The sequence below is a fragment of the Mastigoproctus giganteus genome, chromosome 2 (genome assembly GCF_048544385.1).
Source record: "Mastigoproctus giganteus isolate SK-2022 chromosome 2, ASM4854438v1, whole genome shotgun sequence".
Taxonomy (NCBI): domain Eukaryota; kingdom Metazoa; phylum Arthropoda; class Arachnida; order Uropygi; family Thelyphonidae; genus Mastigoproctus; species Mastigoproctus giganteus.
In genome coordinates, this window is record NC_143576.1 from 237,142,902 (window position 1) to 237,170,900 (window position 27,999).

The window sequence follows — 27,999 nt, forward strand, 5'->3', positions numbered from 1 at the left end:
CAAATGTATCTGCAACTGGTGCAGTGGCAAGGTTGCACTAAAATCCCCAAAGTTGCAGGGTAAGGTGGAACAAAGAAATTACTGATGGTCCAGGCTTCCTGCAACCAGATTTTTTGGGCCTCTAAAAATATATGCACCAGGATCCATATACTCCCAAAATCAGGCATCACCAACTAGGCCTTTGTGTGTAGCTCACAAAGGCCAAGCCATGTCCACAACCAAGTGGAAATGGCTTGGGTTCAAATCCTCTATAATGAAGCGAGTATTTTTTATGTACTTTTTTTTCACAAAATGGCTGCATCAGTCATACAAGGTGAGGATTGCATGGTTTTTTCCCATACTGGAAACTTGGGTTTTTCATCAGACAAATGGCAAGCTAACCAAAGAATACCAACAATTACAAACAATATACTGAAGCTTCATAGCTTTAGTTGTCCGGTATTTAAAAAAACAGACACCAAACCAGTGACTACACTTGCCCATGTGATTTACAGATGGTAGCAATAATTGTTGTATTCCTTTAAGGAGACTGAACTGTTTATATACATAAAAAAAAAAAAAGCAGTGTACAGGCAACCCCCATATAACACAGTAATTCTATAACACAGTTTCGCTCTAACACAATCGATAAATTGCAGCAATCCTCACACAACACAGTACTTATATAACAAGGTTTTGGGCTAACATGGTTTGAGAATTGCAGAAAATCTCACATAACACGATATTTTTGAGCTTTTGTGCTGGGAAAACTCAAAACCCTGCTAATATGTTAGATGTAATTTTCAATGTTTCCATTCCTTTTTGTGAATCCCCGCTGTTGACTCGCTAGTCATTATCGCCTTCATGATATTTTTCTAAAATACATTTCTGTAGGTCACTACCATAAAACAATAAACAATTTGCAGTTTCCGGTTTATTGGTCTTTTCTGTTAGTGCAATCAATTATAAATGGGTAGGAAACTCAATCTCCTTGCATTTGCTATAGTTTATAAATAAATTTTCAGAAACTTATTACGCCGTATCTCACTTGTTCATATCGTGTTTGTTGCAACTTGTGCACGCCGGATTCTTTGTTATTAACTGCTTATCATTTCTACTGTTTTAAATTTTACAGCCAAAAAAAAAAAAAAAAAAAAAGTCAGTGAACACAAATAAATTAGTATGTAAATATTACAGTACGTATTAATTAAGCTATGTCTGTAAGCATAAATTTATTTTTATTTTGCTACTTGGAAAATATTCTTCCAATTTTCACATCATTTAAAGCGTGGTTCACTGTATTTTGTTGGGAGTTCGTAATGTAAGATGTTTGTTCAGTTATTACTATTTAAATTAGGTGCTTCCGTAGCCAGGTGGGAAGGAGCAGCAGTGCGTAGCACACGCTTCTTGATTAGACCGGGGTTCGAGCCTGTCACCACCAAATACGGAGGATGCGGAAAGGTCAGGGAATGACCACCGCATATCCATGGCCTTAGTTGCTAATGCTCCTAAAAACCAAATAACAAACTATTTAAATTACTACTATTATAAAAATAATAGTTAAAATATTAAGTTTTTACTACTATAAAAATTAAGTTTCTGATAGTTACATAAAAAAAAAATGGTGTATTTTTGTTAGCTTTTGGAACGTAACCCCCCCCCTTTTCGTACTGGTTCTTAGTCCTGTATAACACGATTTTGCATCACACGAGATTTTGTAAGAACCAAACTACTGTATTATATGAGGGTTACCTGTATTTAAAATTTCTGTATACAAAAATAAAACCAAGTTATCTGAAATCTGCAGATGGCATACCTGTAGTTGAAGTATGCCATCTTATTATTCACATGTAGGAGGACGATGTGTATTCAAAATTCAAAGTGAGCAATTACATCCTTATAATCTTGAATTCTGTTCCAGGGAAAATAATGGAATCAGTGGTTAAAAAAATTAATGCAGGATCAACTTAGGAGGAATGCAGTTATACAGCAATCACAGCATGGATTTGTAAGTGGTGATCTTGTCTGACCAATCTGATCAGCTACAATAACAGTCTCAAAAGAACTGGATACAAAAAATAAGTTGACATCATATATTTAAATTTCAGTAAACCTTTCGATACTGTTCCACATGAAAGACTGCTGTATGGATTGGAGCAGTGTGGTTGTTTTTGGTTTTTAGGACGATGAGCGACTTTAGTATAAACATCAGCAGCAAATACTGCAAGAAAGCAAGCATATATAGCATCAACAAAAAAATAAAAAATAAAATAATAAAAAAACACCTACCCACCTCATTTGGATATTCCTCCTAATAGTTTGTCTAATCTTTCATTAGCATTAGTTGAGGTACATCATGCAAGAAAACAAGCTTATATAACATCAGCCAGGAAAAAAAAAGAAAAAACCCTTCCCTTTTCACCCATCTGGTCACTCCACATGTTTGTCTAGTTCAGCCTTAAATTTATTTAAGTTATCAACTTCCACAACAACAGATGGAAGTCTATTCCAGCAATCAACTATCCGCTGGCTAAAGGCAAACTTCAACACATCTATTCTACAACTGTCTTTCCTCAATTTGAATCTATGCCCCCTCAGGTTCTTAATCTGAGCAAGCGGAAGTATTCAATCAGCATTGAGCCTGCTCAAACCATTCAAGACCTTATACACCTGAATCGGATCACCTCGCAGGTGTCCCAGTCTCCAGATACTGCAACTTCACGTCTCAGGTCAGACTTCATGCATGACTGCACAATTATCCCCAGGTCTTTTTCATTCTCCACCTCACTAAGTGTAGTACAACACAGTTGGTATGTTTCTCGTGGGTTACTGCTACCCACATGCGGTACTTTGCATTTGTCAATGTTAAACTTTAGTTGCCACTTCTCAGCTCCATCTGTCTAACTTTTCTAGATCCTGTTGCAGTAGCATACTGTCTTTACTATCATTAACAACCCTACCAACCTTTGTATCATCTGCAAACTTGGACATTAAGCCTGATATACCCTCATCAATATCATTGATAAATACACAAAACAACAATGGGCCCAGCACCGAACCATGGGGGACTCCACTAAAAACATTAGTCCACATAGAGCAGTGTGCCCCTTTATTGCCACTCTTACCTCCCACTCAACCATCCCTTTATCCATTGCAGCACCTTACCCTTAATGCCATACTGCTCCAATTTGTAAAGAATTCTTTCACGTGCAACAGTATCAAAAGCTTTCCTGAAATCCCAGTATCAAAATTATTTTTTGCATCCAGTTCCTTTTTGACACATCATAGTATCCAATCAAATTGGCAGACAAGACTTCCCCTTAACAAACCCATACTGTGTTCGAACTATTACTGCAGTCTCGTCTAGGTGATCCTGCATCACTTCTTTAACCAGCAACCCCATTATTTTTCCCTGGAACACAAGTTAAACTAACAGATCTATAAATATTTGTGTCACTCTTTGAAGCTTTTTTATGAATTGTGGATACATTTGCAAATCTCTAGTCCATGGGGACCTCCCCTGAATCTAAGGATGCTCTCATAATTATGGCTAAGGATTTACTAACTTCCCTCGCTGCCTCCTTCATTATAACTGGATAGATTCCATCCACCCCAGCTTATATAACATCAGCCAGGTGCCTTTTTTTATTTTTAACATCAACAATTTCTCCTCCACTTTGCTCTCAGTTATTACGAAATCATTTAGCTCGCTGTTAGAGTTCAGTAAACTTCTGTCCTCCTCTTCCTTACAGAATTCCTCATGTGTGAATGTAGATGCAAAATACTCATTACATTTGTCAGCTACCTGAGCAGGATCATTATCAGTCGAACCACAAACATCAAGTAGACAAATCTTTATTGGATTTAATGGAAGATTGTTTTCTTCAGCAACATGTTCAAAGGGCAACCAGAGGGAGTAATACTCTTGTATAGAAGGAGATGAATAATCTAATTCATCTCCTTCCTTTTAGAGTTTACATAACTAAAGAAGTGTTTGTTGTTTTTCTTTGCATCCCCTGCCAAGGATTTCTCGCAATTAGCCTTCACTTGCCTAACCTCTTTTGTGACTTGATTACAGACTAGTTTATCTGCCTTAAGCTTCTGTGTCACCTGATGATTTATATGCATCCCATATATTTTTCTTCTCTGCCACAAGCTGCATTAGTTCATCTGACGTCCATTTAGGTCTAAATCTTGAACAGCATTTCTTTGTTGGTATGAAAAGCCTAGTAGCTTCCAAGATTAATTCCTTGAAGGCTTCCCATTTAGAATTCGCTGTTTTAAACACCATCAGTTGATCCCACTGCATAGAATTTAAAAACTGTCTGAGACCACTGTAGTCACCTTTACGAAAACAAAAAACCTTCCCTTTACCTTTCATGGTAGTTACATCTTTAAGTAAATACCATATCAGTACACTGTGATTGCTGTCACCTAGTAGTTCCTTTATCTGCAACATGTTGCTGAAGAAAACAATCTTCCATTAAATCCAATAAAGACTTCCTAGCGTGCGAGTGAGCAACCCACAAATTCTAGTCAATATCTAGAAAGTTAAAATCCTCATCAGAAGACATTCTGATTTCCTGGCCCACTATTTCTCTGCACAATTGTTCGTTGTACTCATCAGAGTCTATAACACACTCCTACTCATTTTTCCTTTCCCAGTGCTTATGTCACACCAAACTGACTCAACATTGCACTGTCCACCCATATCAACAGGATGCACTTCCTTAAATTTTATGTGTTTCTTAACTAATAGTATAACCCCTCCTCCCCTGTCTATCCTTTCTGTACACATTGTACTCCCCAAATTCCAAATCTGCACTCCTTATACCTGTATGACACCCTTTCTCTGAAATCCCAACAATATCTGCTGTTGTTGTTTGTTGCTGTTTTGGTTTTTAGGAGCATTAGCAACTAAGGCCATATTGCTCCTGGGATATGCAGTGGTCATTCCCTGACCTTTCCGCATCCTCCGTATTTGGTGGTCACGGGCTCGAACCCCAGTCTAATCAAGAAGTGTGTGATACGCACCGCTGCTCCTACCCACCTGGCAACGGAGGCGGCTCAATATCTGCCTTTGATGTCTTGCTCAGCACTTCAAATTCATGAAATTTATTTACTATAGCATTAGCATTAAGCATTAGCACAGGCACATGATGCAAGAAAGCAAGCTTATGCAGCATCAGCCAAAAAAAAAAAAAAAAAAAACCCTTATTTCAACCATCCACTCGCTCCAAATGTTTGTCAAGTTCTGCCTTGAATCTATTTAAGCTTGGTTACAGACCAGCTTATATCTATCATAGGCTTCTGTGTTGCCCATTAATTTATATGTATCCCATGCATTTTTCTTCTCTGCCATATGTCTCATTAGTTCATCTGACATCCATTTAGGCCTAAACCTTGAACAATATTTCTTAGTTGGTATGTAAAGCCTAGTAGCTTCCAAGATAAGTTCTTTGAATGCTTCCCATTTTGAATTTGCTGTTGGTAACATCTTCAGTTGGTCCCACTTTATAGAATTCAAATATTGTCTCAGACCATCGTAGTCGCCTTTACGAAAGTAAAAACCCTTCCCTTTACCCCTGATGGTAGTTACCTCTTTGAGTAAATCCCACTTCAGCACACTGTGATCTCTGCCACCTAGTGGTTCCTTTATCTGCAGATGCTTAATGCATGAAGAATCACTACTGATAATCACATCAAGAGTATTACTCCCTCTAGTTGCCTCCCGAACATGCTGATGTAGAAAACAATCATCCAATAAATCCACAAAAGCCTTGCTAGTGTGTGAGTGACCAACCCACAAATTCCAGTCAATATCTGGGAAATTCAAATCCTCCATTATAAGACACTCGAATTTACTGGCCCACTATTTCTCTGCACAATTGCTCATTATACTCATCAGATTCTTTAGGCCTATAACACACACCCACTCTCATTTTTCCTTTCCCAGTGCTTATGGCACACCAAACAGACTCAACATTGGATTGTCCACCCACATCAATTGGATGCACCTCCTTAGATTTTATTTGTTTCTTAACTAACAGCATAACCCCTCCTCCCTTCCTGTCATGCCTATCCTTTCTGTACACATTGTACTCCCCAAATTCCAATTCTGCACTGCTTATGTCTGTGTGACACCATGTCTCTGATATCCCAACAATATCTGCCTTTGATGTCTTGACTTGTACTTCAAGCTTATCGAATTTATTAACTATACTCCTAGAATTGGTGTACATGCACGTATACATGCACCTATTTCTACAATTAGTTACCTTAACACAGCCCATGTATTTACTTGTTCCCCTATGACTCCCAGCAGTACTGGAAATTCCCATTGCCTTGCTTTCCAGGCTGCCGCTCAATTGCATTTCAATAGAAGTAGTGCAAGAATCACTTTTATCTCTGCCACTGGCTACTTTTAGCATTGGTGTACGTGTAAATATACATTCACCTGTTCTCACTCTTAGTTACCCTAACACAGCTCATGTATTTACTTGTTCCATGAAGACCCCCAGCAGCTCTTGAAATCCCCAGAAACCTTCTCTCCAGGCTGCTGCTCATTCCAATAAAAGCAGTGCAAGAATCACTTTTGCCTCTGTCTGCAACTACTGTTAATAATTTAATTTGTGAATCTCCCTAAGCTAGTAATTTTTTGACCCACCTAACACTGCTTCGATGGCATTAGCAAATATTCTTGCACCCTTTATATTTAAGTGTATCCCATCCGTGAAGAAACTGTCTTCTTTTAACAAGCAAAAAAATTCTACCCCATGAGCCTTGGACAATCTCTCCAGGGCTGAACTGATTGACAAGACTCTCATCATATACTCCCTCCTATCGTGTCTGGGCAGAATTGCAGACACTTTCAAATTTAACCCTAACTCGCGACTTTTTTTTCAACATTGACCTGTACTTGTTAAGTAAATCTGCAGATCTCTTACTCTTAAGGTCGTTAGTGCAAACATTTCAAACAATATCACCTTTTGTTCCCTTAAAAGATGATATATGCCCTATAACATCATCAAATTTTGCCCCTAGCAAGCATACCCTGGTCCTGTTCCACCTTTCCTTTTTGCATAATACACTGGTGTTCAAAGAAAGTGCATCACCTAAGAATTTAACATTTCTAACCCTTTTTCGTGATGGTATGTTACATTAATGACTAGCATCACAAATACAAATATAAACAAAAGATATTTATTAAAAGCTAAGTAATATTTGACAGGTGCTCGCAAAATATTCCAAAATGAGTATTTGCAACCTTTATACAACAGTTTTGGTAAACACGGCAATTATGGCTGAAATCTTATCAGAAGCCCTCAGTTTGCTTCAGTTTATCATTGTAAATGGAAAACAAAATGAAAAGTATACCAGGTGCAAACTAATATTTAGTTGAACAGCCTCTGGCCCTGATGACAGCAGCACACGGTCAAGGCACTGACAAGATCAATTTCTGAAGATAATCAACTGATAGTTCATGGTTTCAAACACAAATTATGGCTTCCTGAAGTTCACGAAGGGTCTTTAGTTTCTTTCTGGCAACTGCAGATTCCACATGACGCCAACAGTTCTCTATAGGATTCAGGTCTTGGCTGTTTCCTGGCCAGCTAAGATTTGGAATGGAGTGTTCTTCCAAACATTTTGTCACCTGTAACAAATATAAACACATTACTCTCAAATCTCAAATACAGAAATGAAGCTGAAGTAACTACAGAAGTGCCTACTTACACTTTTCACCCCATGACAAGGAGCAGAGTTGTCCTGAAAGATGCAGTTACTTGGTAGATTGAAATGGTCTCTAATGGTTGGCAGCAATTTGACTTCCAATATAGCCAGGTAGATATCCATTGGCATTTACGGAACCTTTTATAAACTGCAGGTGACCTACTCTGCAATACGAAATGCATCCCCATATCATTTGGCTGGTAACAAATTTCACTGTAGACACCATACACTCTGGATAGTATTCTTCACCATGTCTAAAACGAAACGTTTGTCTCCCATCAGAGCCATGCAGATTGAATTTCTTCTCATCTGAGAAAATAACTGACTTCCACTGCTCGGGGATCCATTTGACATGATCCTTACACCAAATTAATCGGGCCTTTTTCATTTTTTGTGTGAGGAGGGGCTTCTTCTTAGGACGACGAGCTACAAGTCCAATTTTGAAGAGGCATCTTCTGACTGTTACTGCACTTGCTATCCCTACCACTCCTGCATATTCTTCCCATTCTCTTTTCAGTTCAGATGAAGAAGCTTTACAGTTTTTAAGGCATAAGTGCTTCAAAACACTTATGAGACTCGTTTGAGTCCAGTTCCTTTTTACCTATCAGTAGAACCAGTATTCTTGAGTTTAGAAAGAAATCTACTCACTGTCGTCTGATTACAAGACACTCTCTAAGCAATATGATGGGAAGAACATCCTCACGTAAAGCAACAATAGCACTCTTTCTTTGTGGCGTGAACTGCACATAACTCACCATCCTGACACAAGCAAGGAATGACTGCATTGCAACTCTTGCAGAGCGTGCTTATATAACTGTAAGTAACAGCTGATGCAATATTACGTCATCACCTATGAGTGTCAATCTTATCTGATGCAATCTGTAAGAAATATTGCAATATACTTACATTATTTGGATGACAATTACAATTTTAAGGGGTAATGCACTTTCGTTGAATGCCAGTGTATATTCCCTGTCCTCCTTACAATAGAAGTCAAAGACAATAACTAGCTCCTCTGTACCATCGCATTGTGCCTCGGAGATTGCTGCTGTGTTGCCTGATACACAGTAGTGAGTGCTAGCGTTGAGAGCTTGATGGGTCCCTCATATTAATATCTTCGGCAGCATTTGCCCTACATCTCAAACTTTCATATATGTCCAACAGAACATTGAGTTGGCACCTAATTTCTTCACAACCTCTGAACACACAGAGACATCCTCCAAGGCTAGATCATGTCCTGTCCTAGACAGATCTACAAACATTTCACATTTTGCACATTTTTTAGACTGATGTGTTGGAGAATCGCCCCTTCGGTTTTCTCCTGAGCCACAGTACTACAGCTAATTTGTGCTCGTTGCTTTACTGCTCTAGTCTGGGTCATGATTCCATCTAAGTACAATTTAATTAACAATGAAATTTAATAAGATTAATACATTTTTAGTTGATTAATTGATAATACTAAACTAAGCTAACAGATTTCTAATACAGTGCTACGTATTTCGCTATCTAGTTTTACGTTAAACCTTACACTATCAAGTTCGTTACATCCCGTAAAACAATGGCAGCAAGTTACGAACGGTAAAATCTGTGGATACTAAGTATTACCTTTCAAAATCGCTATCTAAATTCAAAATAAACCAAGGAGCTTGACTATAAAGCTATTTTATAAAATAATTTAATATAACAATTAAGTCAGTGGGTTTCAACCAGGGTGCCGCAACAACATTACAGGGGTGCCATGTAATTTGGGTTTAAGTTACTAAACTTATTATTTTTTAAAATTTATGTTTATTTCATTATAAAAAGGCATACAGTATCTTTTTAATTTTGTGGTGATCTATAATTGATGCTTACTTAGTACCTCTATATAAAGAATAAAATTATTATATACTGTATACATATAATTTGTATTATGAAATGTAATTTTTATAATTATATTATTGTAATATATATATATATATATATAATCATCAAGAATAATACAATAGAGAAGTTATATGCTATAGGGGGAAGAGAATTAAGAATTAGATTAAATAAGATTAGATAAGACAGTTACAATAACATGAATTATGGATCAGGGTCACTGCATTCGCAAAAGTACCCTACATCCATAATGTATATATAAAATATTGCTGGTATAAAATAAATTAAGTAGATGTTAATGCATGGAAATGAACTAATGAAAATACGGTGTACCCTGAGAGCGATATATGTTGTGAATGAAGGCGGGAAGAAAGGAACCGGAAAAATAATTGTAACGATAGAAAAGTAAACCAAAAGAATATTTTTGAAGAGACGACCTAGGTGGAGATAGCATTGCAGAGTCTTTCATAATTTTTGTGTCTTCATCAGAGGTCATCCACCAAAATCATGAAAAATACAGCAATGCTCTTACTTCTGTTTCCGACATGTTCTGTATGTCAAAGTACATGTGCGAAAGTCCACATGGTAATATCAATTTTAAAGTTTTGAATAAAATTATGAATAAAATTTGAATAACGTTATACCAAGTTTGCAATTACATAATGTGTTAATAAGTTATAGCATACAGAACATGGATGACCTTACAGAAGTAAGTGGAACATTATGAAAGTAGAAAAGGCAAAGACAAAGGAAAGGAAAATCCGAATGACAAGAACTTACCGCTACAAGCCGGACTGACAGAAAAGACTGTGTCAGTGGGTTACCAGTGTATATATGCATGTGTATGCTAGCGGCGCCTAGCGTTAGACATATTTTGGTGTGTGTTTTTTTGAAATAACGTGGGCGGTGAAGCTACGCTAGGTTAAGTACATGATGCTCAAACTGCCCAGGATAGTTATGAAATATAATAGCTGACAAAGTAGCGATAGAAGGCAGCTAAACTTTGTTAAGACGAAAAATAGGTTGGGTAAAGTTAGAAAAATAGAGCCCTGATTTCGCATTCGGTAAACTAATGGCTCACAGGGCATAAGATGTAGAGGCTAGTAAAGTGGAAAAATGATTATGGTAGAAATATGTAGTTGGGCTAGGGTAGTTCGGGGTTGCAAACCCGTTCCTATAGTTAGGGCACTGAACGAATGTCTGGGAGTTTGTGCATCATGTATTTAAGGTCAGTTGTGTACAAGGTGGCAAAAAGTAATATAGTTAAGTTAGAATATAATATAATTAAATATAAAATAATTAAATATAAATAAAGTTAAGTATGAACATAATTACAAGATAATTACAAGATAAATATACTGTAATGGGCCAATTGGTGGGTACGAGTTTTCCAGACTGTAAGACACCACAGAGGCCTAGTGTATTGTATTTACACTATATATATACTTGATGTGTATGGGATTAATTATATGTCGATAATGCTATTTATATTAATATCTTTTAGATTCTTGTGCCTTAATATGTTAAGGGCTTTACTGATATGATGGCACAGATATGCTATAGGAAAAAGGTTGTTCTTGAGTTTCTTGTATAATATCCTGATGTTATCAATGGCTGTTTCATTATTGCTGCATATGGTTGCTATTCTGATGCATTGTGCTAGAATAATATTGGCATGTACTTTTTTGGAAATATTTGAATTCCATTGTGTAAGGTTGACTATGCTGAAGTTGAAAGCTTCACGTTTGTTGTACAGGTTGATGGAGGCTATGTTATTCTTTAACTTAATGTCTAGATCCAAGAAATGGGCTGCAGTATCAAAGTTGTTTGTTTTTTCCAGTACGAGTTCGTTGGGGTACATGTGTCCATAATCCTTGATGAGATTTGGGCAGTTGATCACTATGAGGTTATCTATATATCTATATAGGATAAGGTCCTGTGAAAATGAGGTCTCTGACCAATATAGATATAGGTTGGCTATTATGCATGAGGCTGGGCTGCCCATAGGTGTTCCATTGGTTTGTTGATACACTGTATTACCGTCATATATAAAATTGTTGGAGATACACAAGTTCAGTATGTTGTTCCAGTAATAGGTATTGTAGGATATATAATCTTTATATTTAGCATAAATATCTTTGAGTACAGATTTTAGTTTGGTTTGATTAATACTTGTAAATAGGCTGTGGAAATCAAAGGTTTGTATATTGTTAACATTATTCATCTGCAAAAATTTTAATACAAGTAGGTTGTTGCCTATGATTTTGCTGTTATGTATGTTTTTTAGCAGTGGTTGCAGTAGTTGTTCAAGTGTTTTAACATTACATTAACATTAGTAGAGGCATATGATGCAAGAAAGCAAGCTTATTCAGCATCAGCCAAAAAAAAAAAAAAACACAACACACCACTCCCATTTCACCCCTCCATTCGCTCGAAATACCTGTCCAGTTGAGCCTTAAATTTGTTTAGGCTATCAACTTCAACAACAAGTGATGGAAGTCGGTTCCACCAACCAACCACCCGCTGGCCAAAGGCAAATTTCCGCACATCTATCCGACATCCGTCCTTCCTCAATTTGAATTTATGCCCTCTGAGCTGATTATTCTGAGCAAGATGAAGAATCCCATTGGCATTGAGCATGCTCAAACCATTTTCCTCAAACGTTTTTCCAGGTTTGTGCACATAACTATTTTTGCATGAGGTTATGAATCTGAAGCCTATGGGTTTGTTGTGAAATTTTGGAATGAAGTATATATAAAGTAAGCTGTAATTGTTCATGTTTAGTTTTAGTTTTTTATTAAAGGCTATGAGTTTTTTTGTAATGCTATTGTAGGTACTTGATATAGGCTTGTACGTATTGCTGGAGTTAAGTTCAGTTGTCAAGGTATGTGCATAAAAAGATTTGCAAATAAATGTTTGCTGCTTTATCTACCGGTGTGATGACGAAGTCTTTATGTATTTCTAGTAGTTTTTGTTTCAATTTAGCCAAGTTATGGTATTTTTGCTGGTTATATATATATGAATTGGGTAATTCATATTTATGCTTTAATAAAGTGAAAGTATGGCTAATCCACATATGGTATGCCTCTATAGGTGTGTTATGCTTGTAAGCTAGTTGAAAGCAATACTTTAACAGGTCCTGATATAACTGTTTTTTAAGGGTGGTTAAATTTATTTTGGTACATGGCCTGAATTTGGCATTGCCTTGCCTTTGTCTTTTCTACTTTCATAATGTTCCACTTACTTCTGTAAGGTCATCCATGTTCTGTATGCTATAACTTATTAACACATTATGTAATTGCAAACTTGTTATAACGTTATTCAAATTTTATTCATAATTTTATTCAAAACTTTAAAATTGATATTATCACGTGGACTTTCGCACGTGTACTTTGACATACAGAACATGTCGGAAACAGAAGTAAGAGCATTGCTGTATTTTTCATGATTTTGGTGGATGACCTCTGATGAAGACACAAAAATTATGAAAGACTCTGCAATGCTATCTCCACCTAGGTAGTCTCTTCAAAATTATTCTTTTGGTTTACTTTTCTATCGTTACAATTATTTTTCCGGTTCCTTTCTTCCCGCCTTTGTTCACAACATATATCACTCCCAGGGTACACCGTATTTTCATTAGTTCATTTCCATGCATAAAAATCTACTTAATGTATTTTATACCAGCAATATTTTATATATATATATAATTATTAGCATTTATATTGTTATTACGTTTAGATGTATGTATTCTTTTAGATTTATGTGTTCTTTTGTGCAGCGTTAATGCCATTGTATTTATGCCATTGGGCCAATTGTACATTTTACGCGCCAGTATATATTCATTTCTACTTGTTTTAGTTTAATTGTAGATTGTTACCAATTATTGGTGTTTTTCATAGAAGTATTAGTATGAAAAACACCAATAATCGGTAACAATCTACAATTAAACTAAAACAAGTAGAAATATATATATATATATATATATATATATATATATATATAATGTGAGGTAAAAGTTAGGCTCACGTCTTTTGGAACTGGTACCTTCGAGGGGGGTACCGCTAAATTATTTATAATTGGCATTATTTTAAATTTACATCATTTTATTAATTGGGTTTAATGACTTAATTGACTAAATTATACAGGGGATTATCAACTACCTTTTGTCCTATTATCTTTACTTTCCCTTCCCTGTTTGTTTATTTTATATATTTTTTTGCGTTTCGTTTCGCTCTGCATTATTGCCGTACTACTGGCTGATGTTATTTTAAATATCATATTTATTTTAATTATCAGATATATATATATATATATACAGGGTGTCTCAAAAATGTTGGTACAAACGTTTAGGGGAGATAGGTAACATCTAAAGGAATGTGAATCGCATAGGAATCCATAACCGGAAACATCACAGGAAAGTAGTAGCAGAGGCACAAGAAGCAGAAATGACACAAGACAGTAATTAGTGGCAAACATTAACATTTATTTGACATAATATTAACAATGGAGTACGTGATGGATGCATTTCATGATGTTACAACAGATGCTCGAAGGTTCCACCAAGAGACGCAATGCATGCATGACATCGATGCAGCATGGATTGGCGGACACAGTTAAACACACCTGGAGTTTCTTTGACAGTAGCAGCAGCCCAGACGAGATCCATTTCCTTTTCCACAGGGGATTCATACATGATAGATTTGAGGGCCCCCCCACAGAAAGAAATCAAGGCTCGATAAATCAGGTGAGCGTGGTGGCCAGGAAACGGGTCCACCACAGCCAATCCATCGACGCCCAAAATGCCTGTCAAAAGGTCACAAACACACCTTCCATAATGGGCAGGTGCCCCCTCATGTTGAAACCAAATGTTGCATCTCACATTTGCTGGAACATCGTCATTTACCCTGGTAAAACTTGTTCAAGAAAGATCCAATATTTAGCAGAGTTCATGCGGTAGGGTAACAGGTATGGGCTGAATAAGCAGTCACCAACCATACCTGTGCACACATTTATTGTGAAGCGATGTTGTTCCGCATGGGGGCGCACACCGTGTGGGTTGTCGTGAGCCCACACATGAGCATTGTGCTGATTGAATAAGCCTTCCCGAGTGAAATAAGCCTCATCCGGGAACAAAACATAGGCTGGAAAATTCAAGTCTTGGAGAAACCACTGCGCAAAAGCCCCACGTGCAGGATGATCTTCGGGGAGCAGTAACTGAACCCTTTGGAGACAAAAGAGGTTTAAGGAATCGTCTTGCCAGACATGCTGTACACTGCAAAGAGACACTCCGAAGGCAGAGGCAACGACACGTGTGCTGGTAGTAGGATTATTCTGGATGGCATTCAACACACTTTCTTCCATGGTGGGAGTTCGTGTTCTGCCTGCTCTAAATGACCCATAATCGCACAAATTTTGATACACACACGCAAACAAACGGTGGTCTGGTACATGTCTGTCTGGGAAGCGTTCTCCATAAATTCGTTGAGAGGCTCGTCCATTGCCCTCTGCCATACACTAGGTGTATGTCTGCCAGCTCATATATCGATGCATGCTCTTCGTGCGGCGACTACTGCTTGAATGAGTAAACCAGAAATTTTCCATCTCGTGAACTGATGAAAAGCACCGTGTACAGACTTACAGCGACGTTTCTGGTTATGGTTTCCTATGCGATTCACATTCCTTTAGATATTACCTACCTCCCCTAAACGTTTGTACCAAAATTTTTGAGACACTGTGTGTGTGTGTGTGTGTGTGTGTGTGTGTGTGTGTGTGTGTGTGTGTGTGTGTGTGTGTGTGTGTGTGTGCGCGCGCGCAGAGAGAGAATCGGATCTAACAGGCCAGGCAGAAAACTGAGTAGAGGTGCCATTATTAAAAAAAGGTTGAAAACCACCGAATTATGTCAATAAAATGGCTAAATATATATAAAAACTTAGTGTTCACTGGAGCTGCAAAATCTTGTCCAACTCGTGGATCCTTAAATTCCTTTCCTTAAATTTATTCTAACTAATGTAAAAAAATTTTACATTAGATGAAAAAAAATTTTATCCTTTCTGTTGATTTTAATTGTCTAAATTTTATTTTAATACCAAATTTTTTATAGACCTAAACTCAGAACCTTTTATTCCTCAAAATAGAGAAGCTAAATTTATATCACTTTTCTTTTGAAGCTCATATGAAGTGTATATAAATATAATCTAAAATGTGCAAACGTTTTAAATTACATGGGTTTTTCACTCTAATTACTAAGAACTCAATCATTCACTGCTAACATTACAATAAAAAAAAAAATTATATGAACACTTAGCACAATTTTATATATTTTACAACTGTAATTTCTCTTCCTAAAGTGAATACGTTAACTTTCTAAAGTGAATACATTTCTAAACAAACCCCACAATGCTGTGATTGCAAAATTGAGTAGATCTAAAATCTGAAAACAAACACATGGTAGCAGTAATTCCAGATTAACATACCAACTACTCAGGGTAGTGGAAAATGAAAAAGAATTGGAGTAATTGTGCACTGAGATATGAAGTTCTCAGAGCAGTGCAAACAAGCTGCCAGGTCAGCTCATGGGGTTTTGTTAATGATATAGAGGAATTTTGCTAGCAGGGATAAGGTGATTATCCCATTGTATAAGGCAATGGTTAGGCCACATCTTGAGGGCATCCAGACCTGCATACACGTCTGGATGCCATGTTTTAGGAAGAATGTTGATCTGCTGGTATGGGTACAAAGAAGGGTAATGAGATTGGTGAGGAAAACAAAAGAGTGTTCTTACTAAGAAAAGCTTTAGTTCTGCAGATTGCCGCATCTGGGGACTAGGAACCTGCAAGATGATATGATTGAGGTGTTTAAGGCTCATAATGGATTGAACAAGCTCTATGCTGATGGCATTCTTCCTCTTGCTCAGATTACACACAAGGGGGTAGAAATTTGTCTTCAACCAGCAAGTAGTTGATTGTTAGAACAAACTTCCATTTGTTGTTGCATAAGTTACGTGAAAATTTTGTTACACACATTTCATAAGCGGTACTTCAATTTTACTTCATGTTGGTCCAGTTAACTGTACAAGAAATAATCATTGACACTGGTGAGATAAATTCTTATATCTATAACATTTGGGTTTATAAGTAAGATACAGTGGCAGATTTTTTAGACCCTCTAGGGCAGAAAGTATGCTACTATCAGCAGTTAAACATGAACAATTCAGTGTCTACACTACAGAGTGATATGGGAAAAAAAAAAAAAAAAAAAAATCAACATAGTGTTTATTTTACGCACTGCCAAAACAGAGTTTTTATTTTTTGAATTTATAACAGTGCAGGTCGATATTCAGCTTGGTGCCGAGTTTTCGTTCACCTGGTATTACTTGCAGACGAATCATGCATGAGCCAAAGCGAAAATCGCGTTATACTGCATTGTTCCCTAAAATATCAGTTGCGTTGAAGTAAATTCGCATCATAAAAATGCACGTTATAGCAGAACTCACTGTAAATGGAAATGCCATATATCTGTAGTGCGTATCAAGAAACTTAAATGTTAACATAACAGTTTGATCTGGCTTAGCAAATATTTTAAATGGCACCCTATTAATTGTCGTTTGTCTACACATTTGCTTATTTTTATATAAATATATAATGCAATATCATTTGTATGCCATGCTATGGTCTGAGTTAATCCTGCAGTACGCACACCATTGAATTAAGTTCGACAACACAGCAAATTAAATATTAAAATATCTATTAGAATTGGGTTAGTATGAATTTTAATGCTTCCAGTGTGGACTTCAATTTTAACCTGCATCACCACTTATTTTTTAAATGGAAAATTAAAAACATCAAAATTCCATAAAGAACCCATATCCTAACTATAACCTAGCCCATTTATGTTACTTTGCTTATTGGAGGCTTGAAGTGGTGGAACCCATGTTTAGTCTCTAGAGCTAAGTTCCGGTCGACCCTTCCCCATTTCTTCCATCATGCAGTATGATTGATGACTTTTGAGGTCATGATGAACATCGTGGTGAGATCCAATATTCCTTACATTTCAAGGGTACAGCTCTAAAACGGTGTTCACAGGCCGGCTGCTAATTAGTACACCAGACCGAACCAATTGGTAACTCTCTAGGAGGCTTCCGGATCAGATAGTGTATAATCTTACTACCTCTACTCTGCCAGATAGTGACTGGAGGGAGTCCGAGTAGTGTGTATGCGGGGAGCATTGTCGAGGCCACGTTGTGTCACGGATCTGGGTATATTCTTACCATGTGTACGCCATATCCAAAAATTTCATTACTTCATACAGCATGTCCCACCCACTTTTTCTTACTATTGAACACACCATGAATTGTCAAACTAATAGAGTAAGCTTATCTGCAGAAAGATCTAAACCTCCCAAGCACTTCCTAATTCATTTCACAAATATACGTGGTCTCAATTCTAATCTCAACAATGTCCATTTCCACTTGCAGTCTGCCAAACCCCATGTACTTTTTCTGACAGAATCTCAGTTGAGGAATTTATTATAGCTACACACAGAGCGTACAAATAAAGAAGAAATATATGAGCTTTCGGCTATATGGTAGCCTTCATCAGAATTAAAAATTCTTATTTTTAATTCTGATGAAGATTTTATTCTTATGATTTCTTATGAATTCTGATTTTAATTCTTATATTTTAATTCTTATTAAGAATTAAAAAAATTCTTCATCAGAATTAAAAATTCTGATGAAGGCTACCATATAGCCGAAAGCTCATATATTTCTTCTTTATTTGTACGCTCTGTGTGTAGCTATAATAAATTCCTCAATGAATCCAGAGCGCGTAGGCCTGTTTCGTTAGAATCTCAGTTATCGATTGATTCAACTACTGCTCATCTCAGATGCCAAAATTATTTGCTGTATGATTCTTTTCGCCTCAAAGGTGGTACTTGTGCATATGTCCGTTCTGATATTCCCTGTCAGAGACTTGGCAATTTGGAATCTCCTCTCTTTGATCTTCTATGGCTTAAAATCTCTCTACGTCATTGTGTCAAATTCATCTGTTGTCTCTACCGTTCTCCCAACTCCACTAATCACTTGGAGCTCTTTGACTTCCTCTCTTTGCAACTTTCCTTTCTCCAGTCCAACTTTCCTAACAGTGAGGTAATTTTCCTTGATGATTTTAATGTTCACAACTCCAGCTGGTCGACATGCTCAGGCTTTTGCAATTACAAGCCAATACGCTTGATATTTTTCTTACAAACAACCCTTCTAAGTACATGGCCAAAGTGAGAGGACCTTTACGCACTTCACATTACAACTTGGTGATTTTCTCTTCTCCAATGAAACCTTTATCTCATGGCTACTCCCAACCTCGTGTTGTTTGGCATTACAAGAATGCAAAATGGGATGACCTGCGAGACTTCTTTTCTTCTTTTCCTTGGTTGGATAATGTCAAAGTTTGCTCAGATCGTGTCAGTGAAATTATTCTTGCAAGAATGGAATCCTTTATCCCACACTCCACTTTAAAATCTCGTCCTTTATCTAAACCTTGGTTTTCCAATAAATGTGCTAAGGCTGTTCAAGAGAAGAATGTTGCATATCGTAATTGGCTTGTTTCTAATTCTTCAGTTTCATTTTCTGCCTACACCAAAGCTCGTAACAATTGTAAAGCAGTTATTAACCAGTCCAAACTAGAGTCTGAACAGGCTAAGATTAGAAAACTTGCTTCTTGCCCTAATGGTAGCCAAGCATTCTGGTCTCTTGCCAAAGCTATTGGCCGCAACTTTTGCCCATCTCTGCTCCCCACCTCCGTCCAAACCAGATGGTTCTGTTGTCACTTCAGCCAAGGATAAAGCTGACCTGCTAGCATTCCATTTTTCTTTCAACTCATGCATTAACAATCTTGGTAAAGCACCTCCCACTATTCCCAACATGCTCCATTCAATGCCTCCTGTGGTCTTCCTTCAAAAGGATGTCAAAGGATTTTGATGAATCTTGATGCTAAGAAAGCTCCAGGTCCCGATGGTATTTCTCCACTTGTTCTCAAAACCTGTGCTCCTGAACTTACTCCTATTCTTTGCCGCCTTTTTTCACTTTCTTATTCCAAAGGTGTTTTTCCTTCTGCTTGTAAATTTGCTCATATCCAGCCAGTTCCTAAAAAGGGTGACAAATCCCTCCCATCCAATTATCGTCCCATTGCAATTACTTCTACTCTTTCTAAAGTAATGGAGAAATCAATTAACCGCCAACTCTTAAACTACCTAGAAACCTTCCGTCTGATCAACGATCGCCAGTCTGGATTTCGTCGGTGTCGATCCACTGGTGATATTCTGGCTTATGTTACTCATTTATGCACAAATTCCATGGAAAAGTTTGGTGAAACCCAAGCAGTTGCTCTAGACATCGAAAAGGCTTTCGATCGTGTTTGGCATAAAGATCTTCTAAACAAGCTTCCATCTTATGGTTTGCCAACTGTTTTTTGTAACTGGTTATCCAGTTTTCTCTCTGATCACTCACTGAGGGTGATAGTAGATGGCTCTCTGTTTTCTAACTTCTCCACTAATGCTGGTGTCCCCCAAGGTTCAGTTCTTTCCCCCACTCTTTTCCCCTTGTATATTAATGACCTTCTTCCAATGACTGGAAATTCTATCCATAGTTTTGCCGATGATAGCACATTGCATTCCACTTTCCATTTTGAGAAACCTTGTCCTGCTCAATCAGCTTCAACTTCTCGAATATCCGCTTCCAATTCCTTAAATGCTGATCTCCAGTGGGGCAAAGACAACTTAGTAGATGTCAATCCTTCTAAAACTCAGTCTTGTCTTATATCTAGCAAAAAGGATTCTTCTGCTCCTATGTTTATCTTTGGTGACACTCCGATTTCTAGGCAAAATGATATATCTCTTTTGGGTTATTACCCTGACTTCTAATCTCTCTTGGCACAAGCACATTACAAATATTGCTTCCTCTGTATCTAAAAAGCTTGGTTTTCTCTTTCGTTCTCGGCGTTACTTTTCTTCCAAACAGCTGTTCACTCTGTACAAATCGCAAATCTGCCCTACCATAGAATATTGTTTCCACATCTGGAGCACTGCCCCCAAAATCTCTCTCAGACTTCTAGATTCCATTCAGAAGAGGGCAGTTAGGTTAATTAATGACTCCTCTAACAGAGTCTCTCCACTCGCTGTCTCATAGATGTACTGTTTCTGCTGCATGCCTTTTCTACAGATACTTCCATGGGCACTGTTCTTCTACATCGGCTTCTATAATTCCGCTCTCTCTTTCCAAACAGTCCGAACACATGCCGCCACCAGCCAACATCCAGTTACTGTCCAACTTCAAAGTCACAGAACCAACTTTTCATCTTCCTCGTTTATTCATTCAACTGCCGTTTTCTGGAACAACCTTCCTTCATACGTATTTCCTGAAAATTACAGTCTACAGAGGTTCAAGTCTAATGTCAACAAATATCTTCTTTCATCTTCTCAACCTCCAACCCAAGCACGGTACTAAGTACTACAGGTTCTAATACCTCTCGTGTTTGGGGTTTTAATAAAAAAAAAAAAAAAAAACACAGATAGTACTGCATTACTTCTTTATCCCAGTGACTCCATTATTTTCCCTGGAACAGAAGTTAAACTAACAGGTCTGTCACTGTCTGATATCCATGACACTGTTTGATATCCTTTATGAATTGGGCATACATTTGCACATATGCAGTCCACAGGGACCTCCCCTGAATTCAAACTTGCTCTCATAATTATGGCTAATGGTTTGCTTACCTCCTGTAATATAATTGGATAAATCCCATTCACCCCAGGTGCCTTTTTTTCTTTTTATGTTTAGTTTCAACAATTTCTCTTCCACTTTAATCTCAGTTATCACAAAATCATTTAGCTCAATGTAGCAGTTTAATAAACATCTGGCATCTCTTTCTGTAACGAATTCCTTGTTTATATATATCGATGCAAAATGATCATTTAGTTTGTTGGCAACCTGACCAGGTTCATCAAGTTAAACTGACAATATCTAATTGATCAGTATTATTCAATCCATTCCTTTTACTCTTAATATAAATAAAGAAATGGCTTCGCTGCTTTTCTTTACATTCTTTGCCAGAGATATTGTAATCTATTTTAGTTTGCCTAACACCTCCTTTGTGATGCGATTACAGATTAGTTTATATCTAGTAGGTGTCTAGTATCATCTGATGATACCACCTTGCATATGGGTTGCAGTAATCCCAGATTAATGTACCAACTGTATGGTATTGCACTCAGGATAGTGAAAAATGAAAAAAGACATATGGTAACTGTGCAGTCTGATATGAAGTTCCTTGAGCAGTGCTGACAGGCTGACAAGCCAGCTCATGGTATTCTGTCAATGATATATAGCAGGGTGGCCAAAGAGTCAATCGTGGATTTAATTTTGGTCGATCACGACGAATTTTAAATATACAGTCATCCCTCGATTTGTGCACCTTGTGCAATGAAATTTTTGAGATGGTAGATCGCATCACAAATTAAGTTGGCCACTCCTGATATACAGGAACTTTTCTAGCAGGGGCAAAGGTAGTGAGGGGTCACCACCACCACCTCCTTGTCCCTGCTAGAAAGGTACAAGGCAATGGTGAGGCTGCATCTCAAGTACTGCATACAGATCTCGAGGTATCATTTTAGGAAGGATGTAGATCTACTAGAATGGGTGCAGCGAAGGGTAACGAGATTGGTGAAGGGAACAAAGGAGCAGTCTTACTAAGAAAGGCTTGTTCTGCAAATTGCAGCATCTGGAGACTTGGCATCTGTGAGGTGATCTGATTGAGGTGTTTAAGGCTTTGAGTGCATTGAGCTGTTGTTTGTTATTTGGTTTTTAGGAGCATTAGCAACTAAGGCCATATTGCTTCGGGGATATGTGGTTGTCATTCCCTGACCTTTCCGCATTCTCCGTATTTGGTGGTTACGGGATCGAACCCCCGGTCTAATCAAGAAGCGTGTGCTACGCACTACTGCTCCTTCCCACCTGGCTAGGGAGACGCCTAGTGCATTGAGCAAGCTAATGCTGATGGCATTATTCCTCTTGCTCAGACCACACAAGGGGGCATAAATTCAAACCGAGGAAGGATGATTACAGCATAGATGTGCACAGATTTATTGTCATCCAGCGAATGGTTGATTGTTGAACAAACTTCCATCTGTTATTGTGGAAGTGGGTAGTTTGCAAAAATGCAAGGAAAACTAAACATTGGAGAGGATGGACAGGTAATGGTTTATTTTTCTGGTTGGTGCTCTATAAGCTTGCTTTCTAGCATCACATGGCACTACTACTAATACTGCCTCAATAGCATCAATGAATATCCTTGCAACTCATCTACTTAAGTGTATGCCATCCCTTGTAAAAACTCTCTCCTGTTAACAAGTGCAGACCACACTGTTAAAATTCCCCTCTAGGACTAAACTGATTGACAAGGTTCATAACATATACTACCTTCCACTATGTCTCAGAATTGCAGCCACTTTCAAATTGAATTCTAACTTGGGCCTTTTTCTCAACATTCTAGCTTGCTGATATGGAATAGAGATTTCATACTTCTACTATACTAACTTTGATTTTTTCCAGTTGTACATTGAAATACAATATCAGCTCTAAATCTCAAAAATTTGGGGTGAAAATTTCAATATCAAAACTACGCCAGTTTTGACATCCAACATGCTATCCGGAAGATTTAAATATCTTAATTATTATCATCATTTTATTCATTTATTAGTAATAATACGGTGTTTCCATGTACGATAACCCAAAAAAATCGTATATATATGATATACAGCATTCTCCAAAAGGCACATGATAGATATATTTAGCGCAATAAGATCAAAATATATTGTAGTATCACGTGAGTAATATGTAAGCTTAAATTCAATTCCGCCAGCACAAACTTCACTAGAAAAGTACAAGGCTGACAGTTTAATAGGTGTGCAAAAGACGAGTAATTTTAAATTGATTCTTAATTAATATTTACTCACCAAACTTGTCCGTAAGCTCCAGAACCAACTGGACAGAGATTTTGGTATCGTTTCGGCACCTCCCATACAGTTTTATTTAGTTCAATTTTAACAAAACCACTTTTCATTTTTTACACCCTAACCAAAGTAGTCATTTATTCACACTATAAAATTCTTTATTGAAATAGTAGCAAATAAGGATCTAAACGGAAAAAAAACTGTAAAAATAAGACTAGAATTTATCTATTAAGGTCCGTCGACACCAACCAACGGCTCAAGAGCTTATCCCAAGGTAGATATATATCTACCTTGGATCTTTCCATAATCAACCCTAGAGTTTCAACGCACGTAGAAAACTACGCATGCGTCCTACCCACAACACCAGTACAGCTGCACAAGTCAACTAACTTTAAAAATATGGTTCACATTCAATTTATTCAATTGTAATTGACCATTTGTATATGAAAAACTATATCTTCCTAAACGAAAAATATAAAGTAACAAGAATTATATGCTTTTACTTTAAGACTTTTTGGAATATTAGGTTACAAACACGGCTTAGCTTTTAATATCAATTTCTAGCGACTATTTCAAAATGGAAGAAAAAAGAATACACGACTAAGCGACAAGTGGATAATTACTCTGAACAGTAATTGGGTGAAGGAGAAGAAAAACCTTATAAAAGTGAGAATGACTCAGCCCTAGGAAATAAATAAATTAAGAATTAGCAGTAATATTTAAAGTATAAAAGGTTTATTTTTCTTCTTCTATGTGTAAAAACAAATAGAAACTAAACAAAGTGGCCACTTTATTAGGCAAATTTACCTAATAGCAAGTAGTCACCACTTTAATTTGAATCTAGAGCACACAGGCGTGTTTTATTAGTCACCACTTTAGCTCTCAGAACAACTTTGATTCGTCGTGGAACTCAAAGATATAACGACAGTTTCCTACAACGATGCTGGTCAATGTTGACTCAACTGGTATCATGGTTGATTTCAGATCTCTACAGCAAAGACATGCTATCGAGGCAGTGTAGTAGTAGTAGTGGCATGTGATGCAAGAAAGCAAATGTATGAGCTTATACAGCATCAGCCAAAAAAAAAAAAAAAAAAAAAATCACACCATTCCCTCCAAATGCCTGTCCAGTTCCTCCTTAAATTTATTCAAGCTATCAACTTCCACAACGACAGATGGAAGTTTGTTCCAGCAATTAACCACCCGCTGGCTAAAGGCAAATTTCCGCACATCTATTCAACATCTGTCTTTTCTTAATTTGAATTTATGCCCCCTTACGTTCGTAATCTGAACAAGTGGAAGGATCCCATCAGAATTCAGCGTGCTCAATCCATTCAAGGCCTTATATACCTCAATCAGATCACCGCACAGGTGTCTAGTCTCCAGCCACTGCAATTTGCAGAACTTAAGCCTCTCTTGGTAAGAGGATATCTTCATTCCCCTCACCAATCTTGTTGCCCTTCACTGTACCCGCTCAAGAAAATCTACATCCTTCCTAAAATGAGGTCTCCAGACCTGTACGCAGTACTCAAGGCGTGGCCTGACCATTGCCTTATACAGAGGGACAATCACCTCCTTTTCCCTGCTAGCAAAATTCCTATATATCATTGACAAAACCCCATGACCTGCCCTGGCAGCCTGTCTGCATTGCTCAGAGAACTTCATATCTGACTGCACAATTACTCCCAGGTCTTTTTCATTTTCTACCACCTTAAGTGTAGTACCACACAGTTGGTACGTTTCTCTAGGGTTACTTCTACCCATATGCAGTACTTTGCATTTGTTAAGGTTAAACTTCAGTTGCCAATTCTTAGCCCGTCTGCCCAAATTATCTAGATCCTGTTGCAGTAGCAGACTGCCAACCTTTGTATCATCTGCAAACTTCGACATTAAGCCTGATATACCTTCATCAATATCATTGATAAATATACAAAACAACAGTGGACCTAACACGGAACCCTGTGGGACTCCACTAATAACATTAGTCCAAGAAGAGCAGCACCCATTGATTACCACCCTCTGTCTTCTCGCACTTAACCATCCTTTTATCCATTGTAGCAACATACCCTTAATACCATTCTGTAGTGGCATGTGATGCAAGAAAGCAAGTGTATGAGCTTATGCAGAATCAGCCAGAAAAAAAAAAAAATAATAAATAAAATAATAAAAATCACACCATTCCCTCCAAATGCCTGTCCAGTTCCTCCTTAAATTTATTCAACCTATCAACTTCCAAAACGACAGATGGAAGTTTGTTCCAGCAATTAACCACCCGCTGGCCTAAAGGCAAATTTCTGCACATCTATTCTACATCTGTCCTTCCTTAATTGCAATTTATGCCCCCTTAGGGGGGCTTAGAGGGGAACAGGTATCCTGTGTGTTATCAGACACTCAGCCTAAAACACTGATGGATCCAATATCTCTCTATTACAGAAGATTTAGGAGACGTCCGGTTGGCCTGCCTCCCTAAAATCTACTCATGCACACCTTCTCGATGGTGAGCCCTGTTACGTCACTTAGGTGGCAACGAACGTGTAGAGTGGTTCTCTTCAAGACGCCTGGTCAGCGTGAAGAGGATAAGACCAAACCCTCCTGCACATGACAGCACAACAATACAAATGGCCCTCAGTCCCCAGCAGCTTTCACTCTCCCTCTTACGGCAGCGAGAGGATCAGAGTGGAAGCAGAGGGTGCTAAGAATCTCTGGGTACGACCAGGCAGCCATGCACGGAAACTGAACTTCTCCTGTTATAACGTAAGATCGCTCATCGTGAAGACTGGATATTAGAGCTGGATAAGGAATTAGAAAATGTGAATTGGAATATCATCGATTTGGCTGAAACAAGAAGAAGAAACGAATCACTTATAAGTTTATCAAGTGGAAATCTACTGTACACCAATGGAAACAATGAAAGGAGAGAAGGTGGAGTTGGGTTTCTGGTCCATAAAGATTTTAAAATTAACATATTGGAATTCAAAAGTACATCACCAAGGGTGTCAAGACTAATACTCAAGATTTCTAAGAGGTAAAAGCTAAAGATTATAATGATTTATGCACCAACATCGAGCCATGATGATGAAGAGGTTGAAGAAATGTACAACGAAATTGAGAGTCTTCTAGATGAGCAGCAAACCCACTATACTATTATTATGGGGGACTTCAATGCTAAGGTTGGAAAAAAGGCAAAACAGCGCAGAAAGAGGAACTATAGGAAATTTTGGAATTGGGGAAAGAAATAAAAGAGGTGAAAGACTTGTGGAATTTGCAGAATCTCAAGGACTGTCAGTAATGAACACTTTTTTTCAAGAAAAGGGTGAACAGAAAGTGGACATGGAAGAGTCCAAATGGATTAACAATTAATGAAATCGACTTCATCCTCACTAACAGAAGATATATTGTGAATGATGTTACCGTCCTGAATAAGGTAAATGTTGGAAGTGATCACAGAATGGTAAGATGTACACTTGATATAGATGTAGGAAAGAAAAGGAAAAAACTGAGTCGAGTAAATAATACAAAGGTCTTTGAGATAACAGAGGAGGAGAAAAAGCAGTATGTATTGGAACTTAAGAACAAGTTTGAGCTTCTGCATACTGCTCAGGACCAAGATATCGATGAGGAACATTACAACTTTCTGAAAGTGATAAAGCCCAAGAAACCTATAAGGAAAAAGAAATCCAAAGAAGAAAAAATTAGTCAAGAAACACTTATCAGGATGAACCGAAGACGACAAATGAAGATCATGAAAAACACTGACAGGGAGAAAATTGAGTATACTGAGTTATGCAAAGCCATTAGAAAGAGACTCAGAGAGGACATAAGAAGATTTAACACAAGAAAAGTAGAACAAGCATTAATGGAAGACAGAGGATTTAAATCAGCAGCCATGAGCAGTAATACAGAAAGACAAATGATACTGAAACTGAAGAATAGCGATGGTGTACTTATAAACACCAGAAAAGGCATAATTCAAATAGCAGAAGACTACTATAGAGAATTATACAAGGAGCGAAAGAATGATGCCAGCAGTGGGGAAGATGGATGGCAAAGTAGCAACACATACGACATACCCGATATTCTTCCTGATGAGGTAGAACATGCATTGAAGAAAATGAATAATCAGAAAGACCCGGGAGAAGATGAAGTTACTGTAGAGTTGTTAAAATTGGGAGAACAGACATAACACAAAAACTGGCAAGGCTCTTCACAAAGTGCATTAGAAAAGGTGTGACGCCTAAGCAGTGGAATAATGCAATCATAGTTTTGCTGCCTAAGAAAGGAGATAAATCAGAAATTGGAAATTACAGACCAATTAGCTTGTTATCCCACATCTACAAGTTGTTCACAAGGGTCATTACTAACAGATTAGAAAGAATACTTGATGAGAATCAACCGAAAGAGCAAGCTGGCTTTAGGACAGGATTC

At 37.6% G+C, this 27,999-nt stretch overlaps 1 protein-coding gene across 1 annotated transcript in view; it reads right to left on the reverse strand.

Annotated features, from left to right (window-relative positions):
* p38b (p38b MAP kinase) overlaps positions 1–23,931 on the reverse strand; it is a 208,978-nt gene extending 185,047 nt beyond the window's left edge. The window contains exon 1 of the mRNA XM_090390241.1: positions 23,578–23,931. Coding sequence (XP_090246367.1) covers positions 23,578–23,684 — 107 coding nt within the window. The 5' untranslated portion in view covers positions 23,685–23,931. The remainder of the gene's footprint in view (positions 1–23,577) is intronic.
* Positions 23,932–27,999: the final 4,068 nt, after the last annotated feature.